The sequence below is a fragment of the Caloenas nicobarica genome, chromosome 5, assembly GCF_036013445.1.
Source record: "Caloenas nicobarica isolate bCalNic1 chromosome 5, bCalNic1.hap1, whole genome shotgun sequence".
Taxonomy (NCBI): Eukaryota; Metazoa; Chordata; class Aves; order Columbiformes; family Columbidae; genus Caloenas; species Caloenas nicobarica.
The window spans coordinates 40,015,397-40,042,881 of record NC_088249.1 but is presented as its reverse complement, the minus strand read 5'-3'; the positions used below and the strand labels follow the sequence as shown (position 1 = coordinate 40,042,881).

The window sequence follows — 27,485 nt, the reverse complement described above, 5'->3', positions numbered from 1 at the left end:
TTTCTGTGATGTAGATGAAAAGATATGGTACTGTAGTGGGAGTAACTTCCACAATAATTATAGATGGCATTTTCCAGTGTACAAGAAGCAGGCTAGCCAACCTTAAGGATTCTGTGTTTGTGGCCAAAATGAGAGATGGCATCAGTAAAACTGACTAGAAACTTTTGTCCTTCCTGCTGATACCCTAGTGCACAGAATCCCACAATCTTTGTGGTTGGGAGGGACCTCTTGAGATCACCTGTGCCAACCCCCTGCTCACACAGGGTCACCTAGAGCAGGTTGCCCAGGACCATGGTCAGGCAGCTTTTGAATATGTGCAAAGATGGAGCTCTCTGGGCAGCCTGTTCCAGTGTTTGACTACTCTCACATCAAAAAGGAAAAAAAAAAAAAAAAAGAGGGGGGGAAAAAAAAAAGACTGGGGTCTCTTTTTTTTTTTTTTCCCTGTTTTTTTGTTCAAATGTAATTTCCTCTGTTTTAATTTCTGCCCATTGCCTCTTGTTCTGTGAGTGGGCAATCTGTTAAGCTGAAGATAATTTGCAATCTGCATCTGCACTTGACAGCATCCTTTATGCTTGAACTCTTTGGAGCCAGGCAAATATATTCCAGTGTGTGTTGCCTCTTCCTCTGCATCTTTTCTGACACTGAATGTGTTCATGCTTGAAGAGGGCAAGGAGAGAAGAAAACAAGCGCAGTGAACAGCTGTTTTGGGTTCTTGCATAGCTAAAGATAAATTAGATTTGTTAATAGCAGTGTCCTCTGATGAGCTTGTGCGTGCCTAACATTGATTTAATCAAGCATGAGTACTCCTGGGAATTCTTTTGGGTAATTAAAAGGTTATGTGGTTCCTTAGGGCTTTACAGGGGAATTCCTGTTCTTACTTGTTGGTGGTGGCATCTCATGGCCTGCACAGGAAACCTATGGAATATTCCAGATGTGTGTTGTGCCAATTGAATGGCTTATATGACTTGCTGCTTTAGTGCCATGGCTGGCCTGTTTTGTGATGCTGCTCTGATTTGCCACAGTCAAGATGACCTCTAACAAATCTAACATTAATTAAGGAGTCAAAACACGAGAGGGGTGCTGGTGCAGACCTTACTAAGTGCTCAGTTTGTTGTTGTTGGTTGGTGTTTTTTTTTTTTTTCCTAAATTCCAGTGAATTTCTCTCACCTGGGTGATTTGCAAGAATCCTGGCATTTCTGGTTCATTGGCTTTGTTGGATTTATTTTTGTTCCTATTTGTTTGAATTTACTGGACACCAAAGCTTCTTACATGAGGCTGATGTAGCAGACTGGTTATGGCTCATGCACAGTTGGTTCATGACCTGGCCGTACAACTTGGTCGTCTTCAGCTGTGCTCCAGGTACTCCAGTGATCTCCTCAGCCCTCTGCTCGTCTACTGGGGTTTTGCAATCCTGACATGCAGATGCTTTGCTCCTCCAGTCTGTCCTACCCCTAAAATCTGAATTTACGTAACAAATCTGTATTTTCCTAAGAACACTTTCAACATACCTAGATTGATTTGGTTGAGATCAAAACAGTTGCTCCAGGCATCCTGACTTCATCTGTGCCAGGCATACAAATAACTACGTGAATGAAGACTTGTGCATGAGAAACTTTGGCCTTCCTCGAGCAGAATCTTAACTCTGGTCTCTAGTTTCCCAATTTTTTTTTTCTTAATACTATTGCTTTTCTGAATTTTCTCTTTCCTGGCGTTGCTGAATCTCATGAAAAAAAGCAGTTCCCAGTGCAGCCCAAGCTCATTCCAACTCCAGAGTGGTACCAAAGAGTTGAGTGTTACCGTTGTTATTTCCCTTCCTTTTCACTGGCTTTCGAACCTTTCATTCTTTCTCTTCTTTGACCCTAATGAGGCTTTCTCTCTGGCAGTGTGTGGCAGCACCTTTGCTGACCCCAGTACTGTTTTGATGGGATGCTTGTGTAATAGAAGGCTTTTTCTTCATGCTTTTTCTGCTATGATTCTTCATGTCTGCCATAAAGGCTAAAGACACCAAGTACTGCAGATATTCTAGGCCACCACCTTCATATAAGACTGTTGTCTTTGGAGTTAAGATAACAGGAGAGAAAATTACCTCCTCTCCAAAGGTCTTACAACTGCTGCTAGCACTCACCTGTTCTTATGTTGGTAAGTAAAATAAACCCAAAGTTGCTTAATTTGATCTCTGTTAGGGTTATGCAGTGAGTAACAAAGTTGGTCTTGTGGGAGGAGTGAGGGGGAACAGAAATATACTGAATTTTTTCCTTCTTGTGGTAGGACTGATGCTCTATTGTCCTTTTCTTTTGTTTTTTTTTTCTTCTTTGCTTTTTCCCTGCCCATCTCTCATTTTGGTTTATTCTCTCTCTTTTTTTCTTTTTTTTTCAGTAGATAGTTGAGGTTCTGTTTCCTAGAAACAAGAGAAACAAAGCTAAGAAAATCCTCTGAGTATGACTAGCATTAAAAAAGGAAAAAAATAAAACCAAGGGGAGGGCAGCGTCTGTCCATTTAAATTCTAGACCAGCTGCTCAGATAGCTGGAGTCAGCTTATCTGTTTAGGGGTTGTGTTTGCTGTTGTTTTTTAGGCCTTGTAGATTGGTGTGACTGACTGATTCATTTTGCTTCTCTTTATTCTTTTTTCCTTGGCTCTCAGTTGGTCATGATAGCTGGTTGGGAGCCTTGGCTTCATGTGAGGCACTTGCCTGCTTGAGGGAGTAGCCTGTGCCCTTTCTTCCACAGGAGCAGCAAAAAGGTGCTTTGTGCTCTTGAGTGTGCAATGTCTTTTAAACACTATTCTGTTATTTTCTGGCCAGCTTAAGCCTCTCTCCAGCTCTGCTCATGGATTCCCAGCCATTCTGATAGAAGTCAGGGGTTTTTCACATTAGTGTTCCTTGCTGGGGAAATTGGTATTTGATGCATAGCCCATGTAATGAGTTGATCGGTCTCAGCTTGCATGTTCTTCCCCTGGCCTTCAGATCTTTGCATAGCTCTTTACATATAGCAACTCCTGCTGAAGGCAGGCATGGGTTTAATATAGTGAATCCTGTCTAAGACATAGCGAAATGAGTTTCTTCGGGTTTATCTCAGAAATTAATGTAGCCAGTACAGACGCAGCCCTCTGGCTAGCTCTGTGTATGCACAGTGCATCTGCTGAACAAATGATTTGGATGCCCCTATATTCTGTGCTATTTCAGAATGAATCACTCTTGTCTGCAGATAGGAGAGACAATAAAAGGAGCTATACAGTCTTGTATACTTAAGTACTGTGTGCACTTTTGGGCACCACACTATAACAAGGATATAAAGCTACTGGAGACAATCTAGAGGAGTTCACACTTCACAAAGTTGGTGAAGTGTTTGGAGGGGAAGCCGTATGAGGAGCTGCTGAAGTCACTGGGTTTGTTCAGCCTGGAGAAGAGGACACTGAGGGGAGACCTCATGGGGCTACAGCTTCCTCACAAGGGGAGAAGGAGTGGCAGACGCCAGACTCTTCTCTTTGGTGACCAATGACAGAATCCAAGGGAATGGCAGGAAGATGTGCCAGGGGAGGTGTGGGTTGGACATTAGGAAAAGACACATGGGGTGAACAATGGAGTTGTCGTATGCAGGGACAGGAGTTGGACTTGATGATCCTTGTGGGTCCCTTACAATTCAGGACATTCTATGATTCTGTAATCAAAAATAAGATGAAGTCTTTTTTCCTGCTGCTTTTTTGCCACAAGATCTTGTTGAAGAGCTAGACTTGTTCTTGCTTTGGCTTTATCACCCTGAGTTTTTTTTTGAGATAGGACAACTAATATTCAGAACTGAATAGTGGTATGATGTGTTCACAATCAGAAAACTGCACATCTGCCTGGGTTAAATTTTATTTTACTGCTACTGTGCTGTGCCCATTGGATGTCAGCGCAGCAGCTACTCGTGTGCCAACCTGCACTGCAGCAGAGTCAAGCCACAGACTCCTCATTTCACTTTGTCTCCCCCAGTTCCACTCCTCAACTGATTTGCAGTAGTGAGTAGAAGCCTCTTAACTCTGTCAGCCCTTCTGAGTCACTCCCTTCCTGGCTCCCTGTCCACCAGCCCAGGGAGGGAAGTGTCAGGTCCTGCACCAACGGGCCAGTGACCACGGGGAGGAGCATGGCGGGAAGTGAGGGAATTGGTTTTAATGCAGCCAGGAGTCTGCTCAGCACGTGTGGAGCTGTCTCACATAATTGAGTGATAAATCCCACAGGAAGCTGAAAGAGTGAGGATTTTTCTTTTCCAGAAGTGGTTGTTGGTTTGCTCCCAAATACGTCTTTCCAGTTCTGGTAGATAGGCTGTAAGGCTAAGTGGTTTCCAGCCATCCACATGTGGAGTCTCTTGGAAAATTTTAATCATAATTTTCCATCATTATATAGATAGATTTCTGCACAACATAATAAATTACCATCTTAGAACAATTTCCCTTTACTTCAAGCTGCATATAACCTACAATGGAAGAATAACATCTAGGATAAACATTGCATAACTTTACCAGGCACAATGTTGCCTTGCTCTTTGTTTCCTCTTTAAAGTGGAAGGCTTTGGTCAGTGGGGTAGAGGAATGAATTGTGAGAGGCAGATCTCTTAGATGACTGCTGGTGAACGAGGCAAAACGCTGTTCTGTCAAGACTTACGACTATTGTGGCAAGGTTAGAATTGGTGGCTACATGGGCAAAGAAATCCTAATTTGTAAGATTACAAGTATTCCTGCCTTATTTCAGAGCCTATTTTCCTTAGCTAACTGATCACTTTGCTTGGATGCCACAAAGGTGGTTGCTTTTAGAAAGATGTAGGTACACAGAAGGAATCCACTTATTTATAGACCCAGTGTACTTTTTGGTATATGTGCAGTTTGTGCAAAGCTCTGCTGCTCTGTGCAGGTACAGTTCTTCGCTAATTTTTCCCTACAGCTGTTGAACTGTATCCCAAATGTGATTCGAATAGGTACAGGGACACTGAAATACTTGAACTCCTGGTTTGCCAGTAGATAGATCTAGTACTGTGGGTGCTGGCTCCTTCAATTTTACTTGACCTAAACTTCTGAAGGAGAATTTCTGGGCCAACTTTGTATGTTCTTTTTCTAAAGGAGAATCCTGTGGTGTTGTAAAGACTATAGAAACCTACCTTAAAATGAAGAGAATTTCTCATCTGTGGTGCAAAGCAAATTTCAGCATCTTTGGTCACACCAGAGACAGCTTGCTTTATCCTCTTTAAAATGGGACAGTTGCCTCTCAGGACTTAGATGTCATCACCCTCCCTGTCTCCCAGGAAACTGGACTGTTAATGCATTTCTTGTGTGAGGCTACTGTGCTTGTACCTGCCATCTGGGGGGAAGTTTTTCCAGCTGGCACAATTATGGTGGTGACCCGGAAGGGAAGATAAGAAAATCCCCTTCATTGAGATTGTTAAACACAATTTGCATTGAAGAGCTGGGTTTGAGTTGGGCCGTTACAACCAAACCAAACAATTTTTTTGTGCCAAGAGGGAACAACTCCAGGTGTCAGTGTCCTGAAAGTGTCCGAAAAGATGATGAAAAGTAACCAAACCCTTCCTTCCCTTTCCTTGGCAATAGCAGAACTTTCAGAAAGAAGCAAGGATACTTTGTTTAACTCTTAATCTCTCCATCCTAAATACCCTCTGGAGGGAAGGGAGCATATCTGCACTGAGACATGAAGACCTGAAGTGTAAAATACTTCCTTGTACTCCTTGTTTTTATTAGTGTAGATTAGTCAGGGAGGGTGGGCTGAGGAAGGCTAATGCAGTCTTAGTTTCTGGCACGTGAGCAAACTCTTTGCACTTGAGACAAAAGAATGGAGATCCCCTCTGCAAGAGTGCTTTATTCTCAGGCCAAAGAATCATAACTTTGATATTTTAGTTTGCAGAGGTGGGCTTAAGGGGGCTATGGCCTCTCCCCTGCTCTCTTGTTGTTCAACTGTGAGATTCACAGGTAATAATCCTGCAGTGCTGGAGCAATTGCCCTTTTCCCATCTAGGTAGCAGCTGGGTCCAGTCCTCAATCCTCATCATTGCACTTCAGACAGAAGAGACCCTGCCTACTGGAGTAGGTGGTATCTTACTGGTCTGAGCTGTTTCCACGTGCCTGTAGAGCTAGGCAAGAATTTCTACATTGTTTTTTGCTTGGTTTCCTTTTTTTATGAGTGCTCGAGTCTCTTCCATTTTGCATCCATGTCTCTCTAATAAAACTGCACCTAAAACATAGATTTGTTTGCTGAATGGTTGTGTATTGATCCAGTTTAGCTATAATCTCACTTGGTTTGGCAGAAGAGGAGATGAAGAAGCAAAAGAAGTGGTACTAGTGACCACCTAGAGCTGCAGGCAAACTCCTCCTTAGCAGAATGGAGTTGAGCCTGTCAAATCAACTTCCAGGCAGTTTCCATCAGCCAGCCCCCATGTGTGTGTGTGGGATAGGTTTTGATGTCATGTCTAATTAATTTAAAATTATACCTGTGACAAACAACTGAGGATATAATATTTGGTAGAGTCTTAAATAATGAGATAGCTGTGAAGCTCCAGACCTGCAGCAAACCTGCTGCCCAACAGAAAAAGGGGAATAATAGGACAAAACCTCAAAATAGCTGGCCAGAAAAGCTTCTCACTAAACAGAGGAAGGAGATTGTGTTTTAAGTCTCTTCCAAAAGTGCTGCTGCCTGTGCTGCATGCCCTGAAGCCTGCAGCATCGAGGCGCTGTCAGATTGCTGGAGGGAAGGGGCTGGGAGTGTGAGCCCTTGACTCTGAGAGCTCAGCTGCTGCCTGGGGAGGTGGTTAATGCCATCTTTGTCAGAAGTGGAGTGAGTTGAAGCTCTTGTGGTGGACAGCAGGAATCTTGTGGGGTGCTTGGCTTCAGACCCTGTGTGACCTTGGACCTCGTGTCTCACTTGGTATTGAAAAACTAGTCCGGGCAGTGCCGACGTTTGGTGCTGCCAGCTCCCTTTAAGACAAGCTGCCATCTTGTTGTACATAGAGCTGTTGTTTTGATGTACACAGAGCTTCTGATTACTTCTCCAGAGTGCCATACGCTAATCAAGCCTTCAGGTTACAAGGGGGTGGATTGCTCTTCTGTAGCCAGCTGCTACAGCCTTGAGAGAAATACAGATGAAATGTGACACTTTGTCCCACAGTTACTATTTGAGGATCTGGCAGCAGGAGTACGTCTGATACGGCATCTTCTCTCAGTCCTCCAGGTACCAACAGGCTTGTTTATCCCCTGTCTTTCTGCAGAAGCCATCTGATGTGAGCTCCTTCTCCCAAAGTGCTTTCTTTGTACACCCCATCCTATCTGGGGCGAGCCTGCGCTCATCCATGGCTCTGTGCTTCCTCCTTTCTGTCTGGCACCAGGAAAGGGCCGGGCTCTGCAGCTGTGCTCAGCACAGGAGTGTGCGGCTGCATCCCCCTGTTGCTAGAGAACCCCCCCAAGCATGGAGCAGCCTGTGCTTCCTCTTGGAGCCCTTCCCATGGGAGGTCCCATCCTGTTGATGGGCAGGACCTGCTGTCTAGGCTTAGGGTTGTATCAAAGTTGAAATCGGATGACCCTTGGTAGCGGAGTTTTCTGCAAACAACAAGAAAAAAAAACCAAACAAAACCCAAACCAAAAAAACCCAAACAAACCTCTGAAAACCACAACAGGAAACCTTGACCTGTTTAAATTACCAGGTGTTTTTTGACATTTAGATTGATTTGAGAGTTTTTCAAGGGAATGCTCCAATTGCAATGAAGCATTTTGGGAAACCTTCCACAAATTTGGTTCACCAGGAATTCTGTGGAGACAGGGAGTGTATGAGCGGGAGCAGGTACCTTTCCCCAGAACAAATTGTCTGAGAACATCACCATGGGACATTGGCAACCCTGCTTTGAGTTGACCAGAAAACTGGGTTCAGTTCAGAGATGAGCTGGTAACTCTATTCCTCCTTCCCACCTTCAAAATTCCTGCACTGGGGCAAGAAAATTGTAGAATAGTTTGGGTTGGAAGGGACCTTCAAAGGTCATCTAGTCCAACCCCATACAATGAGCAAGGACATCTTCAACTAGATCAGGTTGCTCAGAGCCCTGTCCAGCTTGGCCTGGAATGTTTCCAGGGATGGGGCATCTACCACCTCTCTGGACAACCTGTTCCAGTGTTTCACCACCCTCATTGTAAAAATTTTCTTTCTTGTCTCTAGTCCAAATTTCCCTTGCTTTAGTTTAAAACCATTGCCCCTTGTCCTATTGCAAGAGGCCCTGCTAAAATGTCTGTCCCCATCATTCTTATAAGCCCCCTTCAAGTACTGAAAGGCCGCAAGAAGGTCTCCCTGGAGCCTTCTCCAGGCTGAACAAGCCCGATTCTCTCAGCCTGTTCTCACGGCAGAGCCGTTCCAGCCCTCTGATCATTTCTGTGGCCTCCTCTGGCACCTCTCCAACAGGTCCATGTCTTTCCTGTACTGAGGGCTCGAGAGCCGGACACAGGACTCCATGTGGAGTCTCACCAGAAATATGTTGTTCTGTATTTGTTCTATATGTTGTTCTGTGTTTGGGAGTTTGGGTGAAGGACAGGAAGACTTTTCTGAAAAAAGCCAGAAGTGGGGAAGAGGCAATGTATTGTAGGGCATGGAGAACTGAGACTTTTTTTTCTCTATTTTTAGTCTGCCATGGGACTGGGTGGTAGAGAAAATCACTTTGCTTCTCCCAGGTAGCACCTTTTTCTAAAAATAAGTCTTCTATTTTCACCATTATAGAACTGTAGGTAATAGGATCTGGGTATTAAATAGGTGACTTAAAAAAAAAAAAAAAAGACTACTTAAAACATGCTTTCTTGTACAGCAATCCTTACCCTTGCTAATTTGCACACTCTTCTCCCAACACCACACACTAGCCAGCCCTCAAGGCAGTAGACTCCACAAAGACATGTGCTGCTTCTTAAGAGCCTCTTCATTGTTCTGCTCCTGCTGAACAGTCCCATAGCTGGTTCCATGCATGGGACATGAGCTCAGGTGATATTCTGGTAGGTATATGCACAGAAAGGTGAAGATGTGATTCAGGCAAGGAATTCCAGATGCTGCCGACTCCCGTGCCTCCTCCTTTGTACCTGCTCCCAGCGCTGAGCAAACTTAATTCTTGACAGAAAGAGGAGAGCAGAATGGGGCAGTGCTGGAAAGAAATGCTCTCAGAATGGTTTTGTAGAAGGAAGCTGGATGGAGGCTGCAAAGACATCTCCTCAGTGGTGCATTTTGCCTTTTTTTTTTTTTTTTTTTTTTTTTTTTTAAAACATGAGAGCAATTTCTTAGATTACTTCAAAGAAGTAAGTAACAGCTTTTCTTGTTCCACCCCTCTCCTATACTATATGCCTTTGAACTCCGACTCTTCAGTACCACAGCATGGCACACAATTAAGTATAAGCAATTTTTGTGCTTAACTGACAACAAAGTTGGGGACGATGGTTTTCAGTGTAAGAAAGAATTGCAGGACCCTTATTCTGGACCAAGGAAGGCTCCCGCCTGCAGCATGCATGCAGGCAGCGTCAGTGTGCTCTTACCTCCCATGATGGAAATCCTGGAGAGGGTTTATTTTCCCTGTGTGTGATGCTGCAGCACTGGAAGTGAGCCGTAAATAAAGTTTGGTGGTGTGGGTAGGTCAGGTCTAGTTAGGTAGCTTCAGTCCCACGCTGCCTCACACAACTGGCGTGGCAGGTCCAGGCACTGGCTGTGCGCTGCGTGCTGGGAGGCCGGGAGTGTTAGCTGAGCCCTCAAGAAGGTTTATGTTAAGAGCGTGGATTCTTGCTGTTGCCAAAAATGTTAGTGATGAAGAAAGCGAGAGCAGGGAAATGGGAATGCTTTTATCTTTGCAAGGCTGCAGTGAAAATTCTTGTGACAAAGAAAATGCACTTAACTGCCCTCAAAGCTTCCCTGTGCTGGATTCCTGAGGCTGTGAGCAGGGAAGGGTAGATCTTCTTGGAGGAGTCCTGGGGGTTTGCTGCTGGTTGGGTTGCCTGACAAACCATATTAAGGAGAACTACATGTGCTTGTTACTTCTTCCATTCTAGTTCCAGGGCAAATATTCCAGTTCCCTCAACGTGAGAGTGTTATCATGCCTGTCAGAATAGCTACAACAGTTGCTGGTTTAATGATTATATTGGTCATATCTGACTTTAACCTGCCTTATTAAGAAAAATGCTGACTGTCCTCACTCTTTCACTATACCAGCTGCATTTGATTTTTAAATTGGGAGGCAAGCTAGAAATAATCCTTTGTAGATAGTTAATGTATTACTTTGTGCTTTGATCTCATTAACCAGCATGTGAACGAAAGGGAAGCGGCTATTTAAAAAAAAGGGGAGGGAGGCAAAAAATAAAAGCAGTCCCATGGTGAGGGTCATTTGTAGTTTATGTGCAAAGAAATCGAAGTGAGAGAACAAGCATATCTGCTTTATTTAACAACAGAGCTGAACACTCTGGTAGAGCTCTGCAGTGGGAAACTTTGACAGGTTTGGAAAGCTACTGCATGCTAGTGGAATAGGGAAGAGGAGCAGTTGCAAAGTTCACACCACATTGGCTATTTTGGAACATGTGGGCCTTTTTTCAGCTTGATGCTCTGCATCCCCCTAGGGTTTGCCCATTGCCTGAGAAAGAAGGGGAATGGCGTAGAACAGGAGTGCCCCAAAGGCCATGTACCTGCAGGTAGCAACCTGCTCTCTTCTCTACCTGCTTTGTGTCTCTCCAGCACTTGCACCTCCTAGCAACCAGCGCCTTGGTGCAGCAACATGACTTGTTCCTGAGCCAAGTCCTGTGCTTGCATAAGAACGAGGCGGGGAACGGGGACTGAATAGTGAAGTCTGGGGTGAAAATGAGATACCAGTTGCCTCAGCTGAGCTCCACCCTTTCTAAGAATCTCAAAACAGGCGCTGTGTCTCCTGGCAACCTCAACACAAATCATGGAGTTTAACTTAAAAGAAGTGCGTACAGTGCAAAGGACATACCCTGTCACCAGGTGTGAACAACAGGGAGTGGATCACTTTCCTCTTCCTGGAGGATCTGGCAGCGTAGATGGTCTCAGGTTTCAGTTAGATCAGAAAGGCAACAAGTTGAGGGTGAAAGAGCATCATTTTAGGCATAGCTAAGAAGTGCCAAGAAGCGGTGTATTTTGTTTATTGTAAGCATGCCCGGGAGTGCCCTCACTATTGCTTAGGAACCAGACATAAGACATGGCCCTTCCTGCTGGCTGGTGCTGGCAGCCGTTCCCTGCAATGTGCACGCATGTGCACTGGCCTATTTTGCACCCGAACCTGATTCTTTTGGCTGGCAGTCAAGGGCCCACAGAGCTGATACCAGCCACTGCTTTGCCTTTGGTGTCAGTTGCTCTGCTTTCACAGTGTTGACCTAATGCTTCTTAGTCTTTGACTTAACCTGGCCACGTTTCTCTATGACAAGAGAGGTATATATGTGAGGAAAGTGAAGCTGAGCTTTATCATGTTTGCTTCTCTTTCCAGGAAAGCTGTCTTTTCAGATCTGCTGACAACTGATGTTCATTAGCTACTCTGAGGAAAAATTCTAGTGCATTTAAAATTCTCAATATTATGCTGAGATACAGGGAAAGCAGAGGTAAATGCTCATCTTCCATTAAAGCCAGAGCCATCACAAGGCTCCTAAAAAGCTAACATAGGCAGAATTGAATTTTGCCAGTCTGGCAAGGTCTGTGCCACAGTGGGGCTGGGGCAGGGAGCCGGCAAGAGCTCTGAATGTTTGAGCCCGGGAGCTGCAGCGGGCTTCCCCAGGGCTGTGGCACTGAGAGCAGCTGTGGCGAGAAGCTGGCTCCCCCTGCCCCTTCTTTCAGCACCTGCCAGCCTGACCTCTTAGGACTCTGGACAGACAGGCTTGGCAGAGGATTTATTACCTTTTTGCGGGCCCTGGCAGCCTGAAGCCTCAGGCACCTGTGAGCTTTGCCCACGCCTGGAGGAGCAGAAAACAACTGACTGGTTGAGCGGATGATTCTTTAACTCCATGCTTTCGAAGAAGCGCGTTTGGGGTTTTTTTTTGTGTCTCTGACGATCTTACAGAGATGCGCTTACTGAAGCATTCAAGGGGAAATGTTGCTCCAGTTTCCCTGCCGCAGTGGGGGCTTTTGCTGTCTGATCTGGAACGCCCGAGAGATCAAGCACAGGTCAATGGGCACTGGAGGGGCCTGCCCAGCCCCTCGCCCCCACCCCCTGGGCGTCTTCTTCAGGGAGATGGTGGTGGGGAGGGGGCTGGGAGACAGACCTGCCTCAGTCTGCTTCTTTCTGGAGGTTAATTAGATGCGAATGGGGTGAGAGTTGAATTGTATTACTTTTTCTTTCGCTCCTTTGATTGATGCCACTTTAATATTGACTGCACTGCTTGCTCATGGTAAAACAATTAAAGCCCTGAGGCATCTGCCATGAGCTGTCATGTTCGTCTGCCCCGTATGATTAGTTTGATGTATAGATCTGATATTTCTCCCTGCTCCCAAGCTGCACAGGCACAATGAGAGAATACTCTGGCTGCACTTGCTGCTGGAAACAGAGGTGTTGGCCAATTGCTTGCAAGCGGGATGTGTTTTTTTCCTTTGGGACTTGATTGTAAAGGGAAACACTTATTCAGCTTTTGAGGCTTTGTGGTGTGGTGGGAACTGCTCTCGCAGAGAAGTCGGTGCAGACCTGAAGTGTAGAGCCAGATATTCCTGTTTAAGCACAGCTAGGTCTGTGAATCTCTGCAGGGAGCTGCATACTCCTTGGATGGTGCCTTTTGGGAGAGCTCCCATCTACTCTCGTTACACTGTTGGGCTGGAGAGCTGAATTTGCTCAGCGTTTGATGGCAGATTTGATTATTCTGCAGGAATTTTATTGTAATTTTTGCTTCTCTTTATCTCTTTCTTGCCTTTCCCTCTGAACTGCTATTTGCCTGAGGTTTTTAAAACTTTTTTTATTTCTTTTTTCTTCAACTTGACTTTCATTTCTTTCACTTCCCTTACACCTGTGCATTTTCTTTTCTCTGAGGCACTCCTCTTTGGTCTTGCTATGCTCAGTGTTGTTTATGGGCAAAAAGGAAGCACCCCTTATAGATAAGGGCTCTGTGCGTGTATAAAAAAAAGGCAAGAATTTATTGTTAGTATAACGGAATTCTTAACACTCTAATTCAAGAATCATTTTACTCCACCACTAATTATTCCAGAAAACAAAAAAATAATAATGCATTAGAATACGTCTATATAGAAAAATTCTCAGTAATTGTGATAATGCAACTAAAACTGTAACACATTTCTTCATTTCTGTATGTTTTTCCTGGTGTTATGCTCACCCATGTGTTGCTCCTCTGGATCTTAAAGTCAGTCATTGGAGGTCAACACTGTAAATCTTCAGCTTCTGTAGCCCTTCACTAGGGGAAGTATGATGTGGATGTTACTGGATTCTTCTTCTCTCCAGGGTCCACCTGGGTCATTTTGTGCATATTCGCTAACACACTTTCACATCTTTCCCTTTCGTAGTTCATCTGCAGCTCCATGATGCTTCTGAATTCACTATGTATAGTGTCTTTCATGCACGTTGGATATTATTTCCTTATTTTCTTTGTTACTCCTAAAACCTGTTTTGTTCAGCTCCAGGTTTGTATTTCTTTAGCGGATTGCAGGTGAGTTGTTCACAGCTGTGGGGTCCCCTCTGCCAAGCACACACCTCCTCTCTTATCATCCCATGCCTGCACTCCTCTGCGCTGCGTCCCGCATCTCCACTTCTCAAGGACTCTTATCATGCCATGCCTCCATTGCTCTCTACTACATCTCTGTGTTAGTTGTAAATATCCCAGTCTACATTAAATAAGTGCTTGTTAACTGTTATTTATATAAAACTATGGTTGTATCACACAAAGATAGACAGAAGTAAAACAAATTAGCCATAGACACCTGGTCAGTTAGAGACATTGCTGTCACAACTCGACCAAGTAAAACAGAGCTGCAAGCAGGTCAAGAGAAGTTCAGAGTGAGCAAGGCCAGGAAGCCCAAGGCCTTTTAGACTCAATACGAAGCTTACAGCCTGTTGCTGAGAATGGCAGGTCTGGGGCTGTCAGCCAGACGCTGATTGGACAGGGACTGGCTCTTGAGAGCGAGCGGAGGGGTGGAGCACAACTGGGGAGCAGGAGATCCCTGAAGCAGGTGTCTTGGCTGGTCTGTCAGGACTGAGAGTTGTTCTCTTCTACTTGTTGATGTGCCTGTGACAGCTGTAACTTTGGGAGGAGACCTCAGCATATAGAGACAAGTCCTTTCTCAAGAATTAACACCATATGCCGTGATTCTGTAGCATCCATCCTGGAAAAAGTTGCATTCCCTGCTTGGATGCAAAGCTCTTCAGTTTTTTAGCTGTGTTCTGACTGTTTGTTTCATCCTTCTTGGTTGCATCTGGGACCGGCCAGGTTCTACTCAAGGCTCCATTTTCTACTACTTCTTAGTCTTGTCTGTTTGACTGATGAGCACATTTTCTTGTCGTGAACTGTCTCAGCGATCCTTTTATTCCTCCAGCCTTCTTATCATCAGTTGCCCATTGCTCTAGCCCCTGGGGCTGCTGCTCATTTGCAGTGTTCAGCGGGTGTTTGCCAAGAATGCTGAAATAAAACGCAGCTCTGCAACTCCTACTCCCAGCCCAGCTGATATAATGCTTCGTGTAGGTGTGTTACTGGCATTGCTTCCCTGCCTCTAGGGAAGTGAGTGGTTTTGGAGAGAGGGAGGGAGAAATGTGGACCTGCGTGTTATAGTCAGCCAGGAGCCATATGTATACATGTGTCTCTATATATACTTACAAACACATATGTATGTGTGTGCACATGCATTTGTCAGCAGTGCCCGGTGTCCTTTGAAGCTTGTCAGACGTGCAGTCTGACAGGCAATTCAGTGCCCGTCTGTGCAGCTGCTGCTTTGCGTGGCTTCGTTGTTCCACCTAGCCTTGCTGCAGGCTGGAGGAGAGATGGGATATTCTGCAAGGCAGGGGAGATGGCTCATCCCCAGTTCTGCTGGGGCAGGGTTTTATCCCTGGTTTCTCATCCATTAGTTTTGTTCATTTTTTCCTCTCAAGGCATTGGAGAGTTGGAAGGGAATTGGGATGTTTTGAAGGTGAAGTTCCTGCTGAATCACTGGTGACTAGGCAGGTGTGAGCCATAACAATTAACTGCAATAATTTTCATCTTCCTTGCAACTGTAATCATTCCCAGTCGGTAAGCTGATTGAAATTTCGTGGTTTTCCTCGGAGCCCTTTTCTCCCCTCTGCTTTCCCCACATGCACTTCTTGCCCAAGTCTTTCACAACCTCTGTCTGGCTTAGCCCTTTGCCTCCCAGAAAAGGTGCCTCCTGATTGTGCAGCTCTGTGAAAAGCCATGGCTCTCCCCAGGGCATTGCCGCTGCGTCTGTGGCTCCAGTGTGGCTGCTGTGGAGTTGCGCACAACTTACCCGGGGCGAGACAGGGCCCAAGCTGTCTTTTGTCTCTGCATCCATTTAGTGTGAAGGATAGAGTCTGAGTTTGCTTTCCCGAATCATCTCCCTGCCTTATGTTTGCCTGGTGTCAGAAGGGTAGCTGGTTTTAAAAATCCTCCTTCTCCCCTTCTGCTCTGCCTCCTTAAAAAGAGACCTTGAAATAATCTGACGTTGGAGGCTTCCATGCTAAGACAGAGTTTTCCACATGTGGTAGTTCCCGGAGAGCAAGGATATGTTGCAGTAAGATCAGCTGGACCCACTACTAATGACTGTGGCCAGTCCTTGTGGGCAGGCAGGGCCCCGACTCGGGCAGGAGGTGGGCAGGAGGACTCCTGCTTCTCCTCTGTGCACCTAGTGAAGCTGAAACTTAGAGGTGTCTGTGTGTACGCAAGAAGAGAGGGCTGGAATGGTCAGTGTACAGTCACAATCTCTGCTCCTTATCAGATTTTTAAAATCCATTTATGTGTTGGGGGTTTTTAAAGTATTTTTAAAGTGTTTTGCATATCTTTTCAGATCTGTGCATTGCATCTCTTCTCTGCTGTCTGCAGCTTGAGGTCAGAGATGCAGCTGGTTGTTTTTAAGATATAGTCTGGCAGATGTGAAGGGGCTGTTGAGCGTTGCCAGTGGAACCTGTTGGCCATGCATGGCAGGGGTTTGTGTTCTCCTCAGCTCCTGCCCTGCAAGAGGCTGAGCTTCTGGGGCACTCAGTCCTGTCCCCTCATCTGCAGCAGAGACTGGACGTGTAGACAGGCACAAACCACGCTGGCAGCAGCAGATCATGAGGATGGCAGCATGCTTGCCAGGTGGTGGGGAGAGCAACTTACCTGTTTTTCTGGATTTCATGAGATCACATAGGCACCAGTGGGTTTTTTTGCAGGAGTGGTGGGCATTTTGAGGCTCCCATGTTTGGGGTTGTAGTACTTGACTTCTTGTGTGGCTTGCTCTTCTGGCTCAGGCCATGGAAGGCTGTGTGGGAAGTGATCTGTCACTGGTGTTACCCTACCACAGCTGAGGTGAGCAATTGGAGCACTACCCTGTGGTTGTGCAAAGCAAATGACACTGGGCAGAGGCAGAGAGAGATGCTGTTGGGCTTCTTCATCCTGTGTTCTCTCGTACTGGACACGTCTGCCCTGTCAGTCAGTGCAATGGGCGATGTGAATTCAGTAGGTGGAAATGGTGTGGGGGGCAGAGGCTGCCCTTGTTGCTTTGGGGATTATCCATACAAATCAATCTTGTCAGTTCTGCTCTGCCTTCTTGTAGACTCAACTTCCTGTGCTGCTCTCCCTTTTCTGGTGTCTGGGTGCCTACCAGCTTAAGATATCTCTGAATGTGGGCTTCTTGTTCAGTATTCAGGGCTTTTTAGCCTGTTTTGTTAGGCTGTATTGGTTTCTGAAGCATGGATTTAGCTACATCCCTCAGGCTCCCACCTTCTCAGTCTTCTTTGTCGTGGATTGGTGCAGGGAGCTCTGAAGGCTTTTCTCCTCAGGCAGTGACACCCAAATCTTAACCTCTCAACAGATACATCTTTCTTCTCAGCATGCATCTAATTCGTATAGCTTGCATGAAAATACCTATTCAGTTACATACTCAGTGTCCACATCCTATCGCATCACTGTTAGCCCACTTCCAGTACTGGCTGTGAATTAAAGAAGCATTTTGGCAGGAAGAGTTGCCACATAGAAAATGAACACCAGCTTTTGTAGACACTGCTTCACTCTGATCAAGCTTCCCTTGGCAACCAGTGCAGTGTAAAAAAAGATTTTGTTCTTATCAATGTCTTTTTTCTTTTTTACTCATTTAGTGCGTAGGAAGCTGTTGCACTCGCATTTGAATAGCTTTGGGTGCGGGGAAGAGAGCAGAGTATGAGCTAGAAACTGAGAAATGGACTGATTTTGAAGGGATGGGACTGTTTGCTTTTTTTGTTTTTTCTTGCAGCAGCGTGAAAAGGAATATATTTGTGGGGGAAAAAAAAAAAAGAAAGCTAATGTTTGTTTTTATCTCTTAATGGAGTTTTCTTTCCTCTGTACAGCATCCTCTTTATAGCTTAGGCTGCGTGCATTTAGGAAAGGAGGACCTGACCCATGAACTCTGCCTCCAGCCATGTGTCCTACAAGACAGGGCAACTCTGAGTTGATGGATAACTTGGAGAGGAATGCTATCGCAGGCTTTTAATTTTCCCAGGCCCGCTGGAGGGTAGTGTGACCTGCAGAGGAAGGAAAGAGGAAAACTGACTTCTGCAGAAATCTGGTTTTTATTAGGTTGCTGAAGAAGCATGAAGAAGGAGGTGGCTGGGGGAAGGCAGCTGAGACTAGAGGGTTGTGTGGGGAAACTGGAGGACAATGAGAAGAGTAAAATGTCCAGGAACTAGAATTTTGATAAGAACAGGAGCGAAGCCAGTAGGAGAAAAGGCAGAAGGTGGGGGGAGCTGCATGGAGTGATCCACTGCCGCTGACTTAGTGAGTCAGATAGTTCATGTAAATGTGATACTGACGTCCAATTCCTCTCCATTCCTGCTCCTATATTTAGCTTGGGGAAATTGCTTCTTTTTTATATATATTTTTTTCCTCTTGCTGGAGCCAATGGAAACTTCTGTGACACTCCCTCCCCTCTCCCCTTGAAACAACACCAGCTTTTTATCTGCATATATGGTGCACAGTTGTGCACATATAAGATAGGGCTATGCATTCGTGGAGGTTTGGAAAGCTCTGCAAGGAACATTTCACCACTTTCTTTTTGGCTGACCCAAATGACATCCTTGATGGAGGGAGCTCCGGTTGTCTGCAAAAACCTTTGACATCACTGTGAGAGCTGATTCTGTCCTTCCCTTGTATTTGAAGTTACCTGAATGGTCCCACAAGAAAGAGGAGAGCTGGGAGAGATTCCACAGCCAAGTTGTTTTTAAAAGCTGTTTGCATCAGGGAGGTGTACTTAAAGGTTGTAGGGTGGCACCATAGACCTAGAAATAATACCTTTAAATATGTATGCCATTGCCAACAGCCTCTGCAGGAACCAGCATGCAAACAAACAGGACACTTGATCTCAGCTGGCTGATGGGTGGTTTGTATAGCAGTAATCCATACAGCAGCAAACAGTTTCTATAAACATCTTGGAAATCAGAATATATTTGTAGATTAAAAAGATGCTGTGGTCATCAAGCCCTGCCCATGGCTGCAGAGGAGGTAGGATTTGTGCTGAAACAAGGGTGCTAACCATGTTGACCTTCTAAACAGCTAGTGTGCACCAGGGTCAGGTTGTCTCTGTGTAGGTCCTATGCGAGGTGCTTTTGGAGCTAGTCTTAGTTTGCATGTTGGCACTAGCATTTAAAAAGATCTCTTCAGGCAAAGGAGTCTTGAGAACTTGAATTTGTTTTGAAAGCTTTCATTTGGGAAAGGGGTGGGGCAGGTGGAAGAGGTGATGTGACCATGATAGACGTGCAGGTTTGAAGTGCTCTGTTTGGTCTACATCCACAATTGGAAGCCAGGAACAAAAATATCAGAGCTTTCTTCCCTTGCATCCTTTCCATCCCTCTGGCTGCAAAATGCTTAATGTTGTCTTATAAAGGAGCAGACAAAGGTGGAGGATGGATAGATGGGTGTATGCTGTTGTGTAGATGGGTGTATGCTCTTCTGTGCAATTAATTTTCCATGGTAATTATTTTTATTATTTTAACTGCTGTAAGATTAAAGCCAGCATAAATGGAAGGGAATAGGTACCTTGAGTCTCCTGAGGGCTTGGTAGCCTTACTGGACTTGGAGGCAGTGTGAAATAGCAGCGATCTGACCATTCAGTGTTTCCCTTTATTTTTCTAGACCGATTTCCTTGGCTAAAACAAAGCGTGCTCAGAGTACTAAAGGGGTCTGAGCCACCTCGTTTGGGTAACTGCTGCAGGTTTTGCTGAAGAACAACTTGCTGGCTATGTGGGATGGAGGAGCTGCTCTGGAGCCATGCTGAGCTCAGCTGTGAGTGTCTGAGCAGGCAACTGAGGCCGCCCTGAACATTCAGAAGAGATTAAAGTGCTAGAAATGGTTAATTTCTGCTTGTTGAGGAGATGTTCTCTCTAGAATGGAGTGAACTAGATACCTTCTCAAGCATTTTGAGAGGGAGGCAGTTTTCAAACTCAAGTGCTTCCGTCTCCCAGCACAGTATCTGTGTCCTTCTGTAAGATTTGTGGTTCATGGCCTGCCATCTTGCTGAGTAAGGTATGCTTGAAGTTGGCTGGAGTCTTCACTGTCCCTTTGTATGGCAGACAGGGGGGTGATGGTGGAAAATCGGCATGGGACAGCACAGCAGTGGGGTGGCTTTTGTTGGGTAGCAGCTAATTTAAGGAAGCAAGTTTAGAAGACTTATTTATCCTGGCTAAATGACTTTATTGGTATAAAAGTCATAATCAGTTAGCAAGTTGTGTTAGTTGTTAGCTTCCAACTCAACATAACCATGTGCAATCTTATTTCACTAAGCCTATGAGTTAAAATTACCTTTTCATGGCATAAATCAGTTCTTGCTGACCAGTAAGATGATACTGTGATTTATTTCCTTCTTCCCTCCCCTCCCCCTTTCAGATAGGGTTTTTCAATTATGGGTCAAACTCAGTGAATTGAGCATAGGAGCATCTAAAGAGGGTTAAAATATCTGTTTGTGACGGCTGCTCTGGCACTAGGAGCTGTGTGGCTCTTGTGACGTTTTGTCGATGCACTTGTGTGTGTGAGCTGGGTGGCTCTTACCTTCACTGTGGGCTCTGGACTTGGCCAAGGGCTGGGAAGCGGGGAGGAAGCCTGCTGGCAGACAGCCCACTTCAGAGTGCAAGTGAGCTAAAATTCATGTTGTAGGTGGCCAAAGGCTCTGTCGTGCAAGTTAGTAATGGCAAAGCCCTGGACTTCAGTGTTTCACTATACTATTCTAGGAAGTGGTTTGTTTTCTTGCCTGGTTTGAAGACCATGGTTTGTTTTTTGCATCTTTCCTGTCTTTTTTTTTTGCAGAGTTCCTCCCATAAAACAGAAACTTAAATTGAAGAGCTGCATAGGAAAGCGTTTGCCAAGATTTTATGTCTTTCCTTTATTCTTTGTGTATTTTTGAAGCTTATTTTGAGCACAATTCGTCCCTGTCATAATTCAGCAAGATTTTGGTCCATTAACAGTATCCAATTCCACAGAATGGGGTTTTGCTTTGCTTTTCTGATTAGCTGGAGGCTTGGGATTAGATAGATTTTTCACATCTGCTAACTTCCTATTTCATATCTCGTGATTTGTGAGGCTTAACCTCCCCTGACTTGTTAATGGATCACAAACCACCTGCTTCTTTACACTAATCCCTCAGAAATATATTGCATAGCTTTGACTTGAAACTCTCCACATTGGTTCCCCAGGATAAAAAGTGCAGAAGAATCAATCCTGATCTGAACAAACTGCTGATTTAGACTTTCCTTGCTCTTCCGCAAGATTACTTCTCCAACCACGCTTGTCTGCCTAAACTATCAAGGAAGTTTAGTGCCTTTGTTGCCTTGGCCTTCTGGGTGGAGTGTGAGTGGAGAAGAATAGGTGGAATGGCATGAGTGGAGAGGAGTAGTCTGATGAGGAGGGGACACATCTTGTGAATGGTTGGTGCTTTGGGGGTTAAAGCTTTGGTACCCTCTGATGGTGTCCACTTTGAACTAGCAATGTTAATGGAGTGTGACAGCTTCAGCCAAGGACTCTGAGCTCAAAGTCTTGGTGCATCAGTCCTCCTTCCTGTTCTCTTTTCCATTTCAAAATTTATACCACTTCTGGCAGGGTATCCCAGTCAGGCCAAGGGAAAGGCTAGTTGAGGAGGTGCCAGAGATGTCATAGGTCCCTGTCAACCCTGAGCCATGGCTGCAGCACTGCTGGCACTGCCTGCTGCGGGGGGCGTGGAGGGTCCTGGAAGGACACAGCTCTTGCCCTGGGCAGCACGGCACCAAGGTGTGCACAGTCCTGGCTAAAGCCCCGCATGTGAGTGTGCCTTGCCTGTGCTGAAATGTTGGTGAGGTCCGTAGCTGCGGTGCTGCAATGGGTTTCTGTGATGCTTCAGCTTTTGCTGTTCTGCTTGGCTGCTTCAGGCCAACTCCTCTGCTTCTGTCCTGTGCGTTTCTCCCCCTGACTGATGTCTGCAGCCTGGCACACATTGCAGGCAAGTCCCAGCACGATGGTGACGCAAGTGAAGTCCCCAGTGCAGCGAGGGCTGCTGGCAGCGGAGCCCGGGCATCCCCCAGCGCTGCCCTGGCACCTCAGCCAAGGAGCAGCCGGGACTCTCCGAGTGCTGGCAGCGTGTGCTAGCAGAGGGATAGGTGAAAACCGCAATTTCGGTTCTAGAAGTGAAGTGAGAGATAGGGCACAAGGGCTGTTCTGAGGCCCGTTTTCCCTTCCTTTTATTCACTTAACAGTTACACATTTGGGAGGGGGCAGTAGGATTGTGTTTTCTGCTACAAGACAAATGCCGTTGTTTGTGTAGGTGTTTGTGGAGAATGGGGGAGGCTCCGGTACCTGGGAGTGGCCCAGGCTGGTTGTGATGGGATGAGGCACCAATGCAATGTGCTATGGGCAAGATTAGTGGGGAAGTGAGGCCTCTTCCCTCCTCTCTCCGTCATAGACTTTTTTGCTCCCGATGGAGATGATTATATTGCTTACCAGGAGTTTACTGCTTCTTGTTTTTGCAGTTCTTCTTGCTGAGAGATTTCTCCTGAGCAAGTTGTTTATCCAGATATGTCCCTTGAGTCAATAGTTTTTGGAATCATATGTCTCACTTCTTAACTGGCCAGCTACCTCTTGTGCTATACTTAACAGTTTCTGTCCTGTCTAGTGTTATGGGCAAGGCATAGAAATTTAACCTCTGTACCTTCTCTTCCCCTCCCCAAGAGCTTTTCTGAAAGATCCCCTCCTTCCTTCTCCCTGACCTTCTTACTCTGTTCTAGGCATGCTTGTTCGTGCCCAGTACACAGGGTAACTTTTATGGCAGGGGACATAATCCATTAGGGCAGTTGCACAAACTTTGATGGTTAACCTTTCTGTTTGGCTTGAGCAATCAGAGACTTAGGGCTCCCAGATGCTGGAAAGGTAATTATTTATGGTACTCCTCAATGTGAGAGAGAACTGTGATTCCCCTCTGGGCTGTTCTTTTCCTTTGTGATATCTGGTTAACTCCAGCTCAGTCTGTGACATTAGGGGATGAAACAGTGTTTTGGGACTGCTTTTGCCGCTGATCTGCCAGCTAGGATAGCTCTTTGGTTTTCTTTATTTGGTCATGTTTGGACATGGTCATGTCAATTCTTTTTGTTCTTCTGTTTCCCTCTTCTAGGTGTGTTGTTGTGCTGTTCAACCCTAGAAAAAATAAGCAACACCATATTCTAAACAGTTCCAGGTGAGTGAAGCTTTAAGCTGGGCTTGCTTTCTGTGGGGGGATGATTTCAAGGTTTTTATGGCTTGAGTGAAATGCAGGAGCTGCTGTTGCTCCAGGCTAAATCCTCTCAGTGTGAGCTGCCTTGGGGAGAGGCTGCCTTCTGGTTTGACTCCAGCTCCTTCTAACGTGAGGTGCTTTGCTAATCAGGTGCCACCTCATAAACATTGTGGTTCCGTGAGGAACTGCTCACAGACATGACATGGAGGTCTTGCTAGAACTCCATGGTATCTGATTTTTTTTTTCTCCACCTTAAACTATGACATCATTATTGAAGCCAGGACTGGGACATGGTCCTTGCATCTGGAATAAAGGCACAAGGATGAACCTTGACATCTGGAGCTTTTTCAGCACTGTAGGCATGCTGCGTGAGACTTGGGCAGCAGGGCATCCCCATGGCAAGTGTTAGACCTCTGATAAAGCAAAACTGTTGTGTCAGGCAATTATGTGTGATTTCAGACTCTTTCCAGTTCATCTCAACCTACTCCCCAGTCATGAGGTATTGAAATGAAATCACATGTTGGAAATGTTTCTCAGTGTCATTTTCTCTGTTTTAGGAAAACAATTACAGCACTTGCTTTCTCTCCAGATGGAAAATATTTGGTTACAGGAGAGGTAAGTGTGAGAGGGGAGAGGGCGCACCTTGTCCATTGCATTTTGAAGCAGGGCAGAGAGTGTTAGAAGAAACAAGCCAGTGCGCTGCCTTGTCACAGACAAACCTATTTCAGTGTTGCATCTCTGGGTGGACCTATTGGGTTATGGGCAGCTCAAGGTGCTCCTGCTGGCAGCTTTCCAGTGTGTTGTCTCTTATCACCTTGGGGAGGTGCATCTTCTGGGATGATGTCTGTGGGCTGAGGTAGGGTGAAAAATAAGTGGAAGGAAACACAGCATGGCTTTACTCTAGCACCAGTGAAGAGTACTTGAATGGTCCTTAATCTTGGTCTGAGTTTAGCATTGTCTCTTTAGGATTTCAGGAAGTAACTGAAGCCAGTAACAGTGTTGTGGAAAAAGTGAAAAGCGCATGTGGAATGGAGCTTCAGGAATAGTGACAGAAGATGCTGGTGCCTGTGGTTTGGCATTGTATGTTTGGCTGGGGGCGACAATTACTTCCTTCTTCCAAACATGCCCAAGGGAGGGGACAAGGATGAGTGAAGTTTGTGTCTGTTCTGCATTAGAAGTTAAAGACATGGGCTGTGTCATGAGGTTGGAATTGCTGGATGTTAGAAATGCACAGAAATGCTGACCCTCATATGGTTGGGCTCAGTTTGCTCTTTGTGTGATTAATGGTAATTTACCCCTAGTCTCAGTGCCTCTGTAAGACGTTGGGAGGTCGCATGTGTGAAACAGGTCCCCTCCTGAGCCTCAGCCACAGAGAAGTCTGTCACAGCCCTATGCTGGAGCTGTCAAGACGGAGGCTCTTTGCTCCAGATGTCCCTAGTGCAGCCACCGTGATGGCAGCTGTCATGTTACTGGGTGGCTCCCAAGCTTGGCCTGAATCCTGCGTGGATCAGGCCAAGGATAGAAACAGCAGTGTTTTGGGATGGAAGGTGCCTTGGCAGAGAAAAAGTAAGCATAAATTTTCCATCAGAGCATCAGAGATTATTGTTGTCAAATTTTTAGTGAAAGCATGAGATTTTATAGCTGCAATTTGTTTCAATGCCTCCTTATACTCTGGAAGTCTTAAACCCTCTTTATATTAATATTATTATATATATATGATATATTTCCTCCTGGTGTTCAGCTTTGGTGTTTCTGGTGCCTTCTGTGCATGTTTCTTTTTTGTTTGTTTTTTTTTTTTTTTTTTTTTTTTTTTAATCTCTGGTGCTCTATTATTTTCATATGGGGTAGGAAAAGTGGTGAAAAATGAAGTGGGTATTTTTCTTACTGACAACTCAAACTTTTCAGTTTGAAACTCCATTGGGGTAAATTACAGGTTCAGATTAAAAAAAAAAAAAAAAGCCTTTCCAGTTATACTTGGAAGCTTTTTTTTGTTTTTTCTTTCCTTGTTGCAAAACATGTCTACTCTTGCCCGGTTTTAAGACCATCTCTTCTTCAGTATCCTCCCATGTGTCTGACATTTGAGTTATTACTTGGTGTAGCAGTGTCCCCTGCCGGTGTCAGCAGTCTCGTCTTCGTTCAGCCTCTGTCCTGTGGGTGGTCCCATAGGGAAATGCTTTCTGAGTTCACTTTGTCAAGCTCAGTTTTATCAGCCTCATGCTAATTCTGCCTAATAACATCTTAGTTTTCTGCATGGCTGGATTTTCAGGAAGGAGAACATGGAGGTTAGTCCTTGGACACCCACACATATTAAATGTCCTTTGTATATTTCAAATCCAAAATATTTTTTTTTCTTATTTTTTCTTCCTCCCCCTAGAGGCATAGATTCCTCATCCATGGCGATCACACAGAGCTCACTTTTGGTGAGCATTTCTTAAATGATGAAATACAAATTCAATTTGTTGAGGGCTTGGGGTGTATGCTAAGATGCTGGGAAATATATATGTATATGTATACACACACATATGGATGCATGTGTTTAAGTACAGTAGTTGCTTTGAAGAGCAGCTGATTCAGCTCATTTTAATATCTTGCCAGCCACCTTGAGACCTGAGCTCTGCCTTGCAGGAGGGAGAACTGTACCAACTGCAGCGAAATCTGACCACATTTCCAGGCCACAAGCAGTTACTTGGCAAAGGTTTTGAACGAGACAATTAAAACATGCACAATTCTGGGTTTTTAAAGCTTTGACTTCTCCTTGTAATGAGACTTTCCTCTCCCACACACTCAAATGACTTGTTTAAAACTGATCAGAAAAGGTACCATTTTGCCATGTTGCTATGGATATGTTATCTTGCAAGCTACTGTTCTGACAGACTTCCATGTGAAATCATGAGCAGGCTCTTGACTTGGATTGGCCCATCAGGCACATTTTTGGCCAGCTCCTCAGCTCATCTTGTGTGCCTTGTTCTATTTTGGTTTAATAGCAAACAGTTAAACAAAAGAATGGAATTGTCTGGCGGAAGGTGCTGGCTGAGTTGACATTTCTGAAGTCTGTGGCCTTCTATTTCTGTGGAGAACAAATGTAAAACCAGAGGCTCTGTTCCCTCAATGTCTTTTTCTCTGACACCACACTGCCCACACTCTTCCAGGCAGCGTGCATCCATGCGTTCGTTACCTTTGTGACAGAAATGATGCTACCGGTCTCCCAGAGGCCTCCCTCAAATGGTGTGTGACAGTAATCACAACACTCATGTCGTGTGTGTGGATGGCATGACCTGGCTTGAGATCTCGGATGTCCATGTTGTGTTGGAGACAGAGGATGTGAGGGCCTTTTGGTTTGCTGAGTCCAGAGATACAACATGTTATAATCCTTTTCATGAGCTGGCTGAGAGTTCCCATTGCGAAGATCAGGGATGTGCGTCAAAAGTGTTGTTCCAGTCTCTGTTTTGTGAGTAGTGTAAGAAAAGAATTAAAGCAGGGACGACTGTATTAATTCTTTCAAACACCTGTTGAAATGTATATGCTCCTTATGTTGTCAGTCTCAGCCTGGGCTTTAAAGAGTCAAAGGAACTGAGATCTAACCTCTAACTCTATTGTGAATGCACCATCTAGACATTTTTTTCCAAGCCCCCACATATTTGCATGCTTAATCTGTCAGAACTGACCTCGGGGGTTACGTTTCCTCTTCTGTGTCTGTTCTTGTCCTCTCCAGAGTGGACATATGCCAGCAGTTCGGATATGGGATGTGGCCGAGCGCACTCAGGTGGCTGAGCTCCAGGAGCACAAGTACGGCGTGGCCTGCGTGGCCTTCTCCCCCAGCTCCAAGTACATTGTTTCAGTGGGGTACCAGCATGACATGATTGTCAACGTGTGGTCATGGAAGGTAAGTTCTCTGGGAGGTTGGGTGGACCACAGAGTGTTGCTGAATTAGAGTGTATAGTCTGCCTGTAAACTATTTCAGTCCCATCTTGCTTTCTGCATTTTTTTAAAATTCTGTTGTTGTTTGGTTTTGACATTCATAGACACAGACAAGTTTGGACTTGAGAGAGAGCTATGGTCCCTTAGGGAAGGTCTAAGTCATTTTAGTGAAGGGATATTCTCTATACTTGGAGACGTGTGACATCTTGTTGTCCAGTCAGAAAAGCCTGGACTTTGAAACCTTGTCAAAGTCTTGTGCTTTTTTAGGGGCTTATTAAAAACCAATTTATGAGGTTGAGGAAGGAAACTCTCATCAGCCAGGGATTTCTTTTGTGGTGTAGTGGATGCTCTTGGCGTGTTTTTTTTGTTGTTTTTTTTTTGTTTGTTTGTGTCAGGGTTTGTAATACTCTAATCTCATCCTTGAGGACTAAGAAGAGGAACACAGAGAAAGCATAGTGGGTGAAAGCTGATAGGGGTCACTCTGTCTGCCGCTGAATTGGGGCAGCACTCTGGAAACAAAGCCCATGTCTTATCCTCTAGAAAATATTTAAATGTGTGCTGTTTGTATATAAAAAATAGATGTTTATTGTCACTAGACTTGGAGTCTTCTGTGTTAATAAATGCTAAGCACTTATTCAGATACTGCTACCTCTTCAGGTGCTGTAACCCTCTCTAAAAGAGATGTGATTTTAAAAAAAAA

The 27,485-nt window shown here is 45.2% G+C and overlaps 1 protein-coding gene across 2 annotated transcripts in view; it reads left to right on the top strand.

Annotated features, from left to right (window-relative positions):
- The window catches only part of MAPKBP1 (mitogen-activated protein kinase binding protein 1), a 101,929-nt gene that overhangs the window by 31,060 nt on the left and 43,384 nt on the right, over positions 1-27,485 (top strand). For both annotated transcript variants that reach the window (XM_065635125.1, XM_065635124.1), the window contains exons 4-6: positions 22,769-22,831; positions 23,425-23,482; positions 26,580-26,750. In XM_065635125.1, coding sequence (XP_065491197.1) covers positions 22,769-22,831; positions 23,425-23,482; positions 26,580-26,750 — 292 coding nt within the window. The remainder of the gene's footprint in view (positions 1-22,768; positions 22,832-23,424; positions 23,483-26,579; positions 26,751-27,485) is intronic.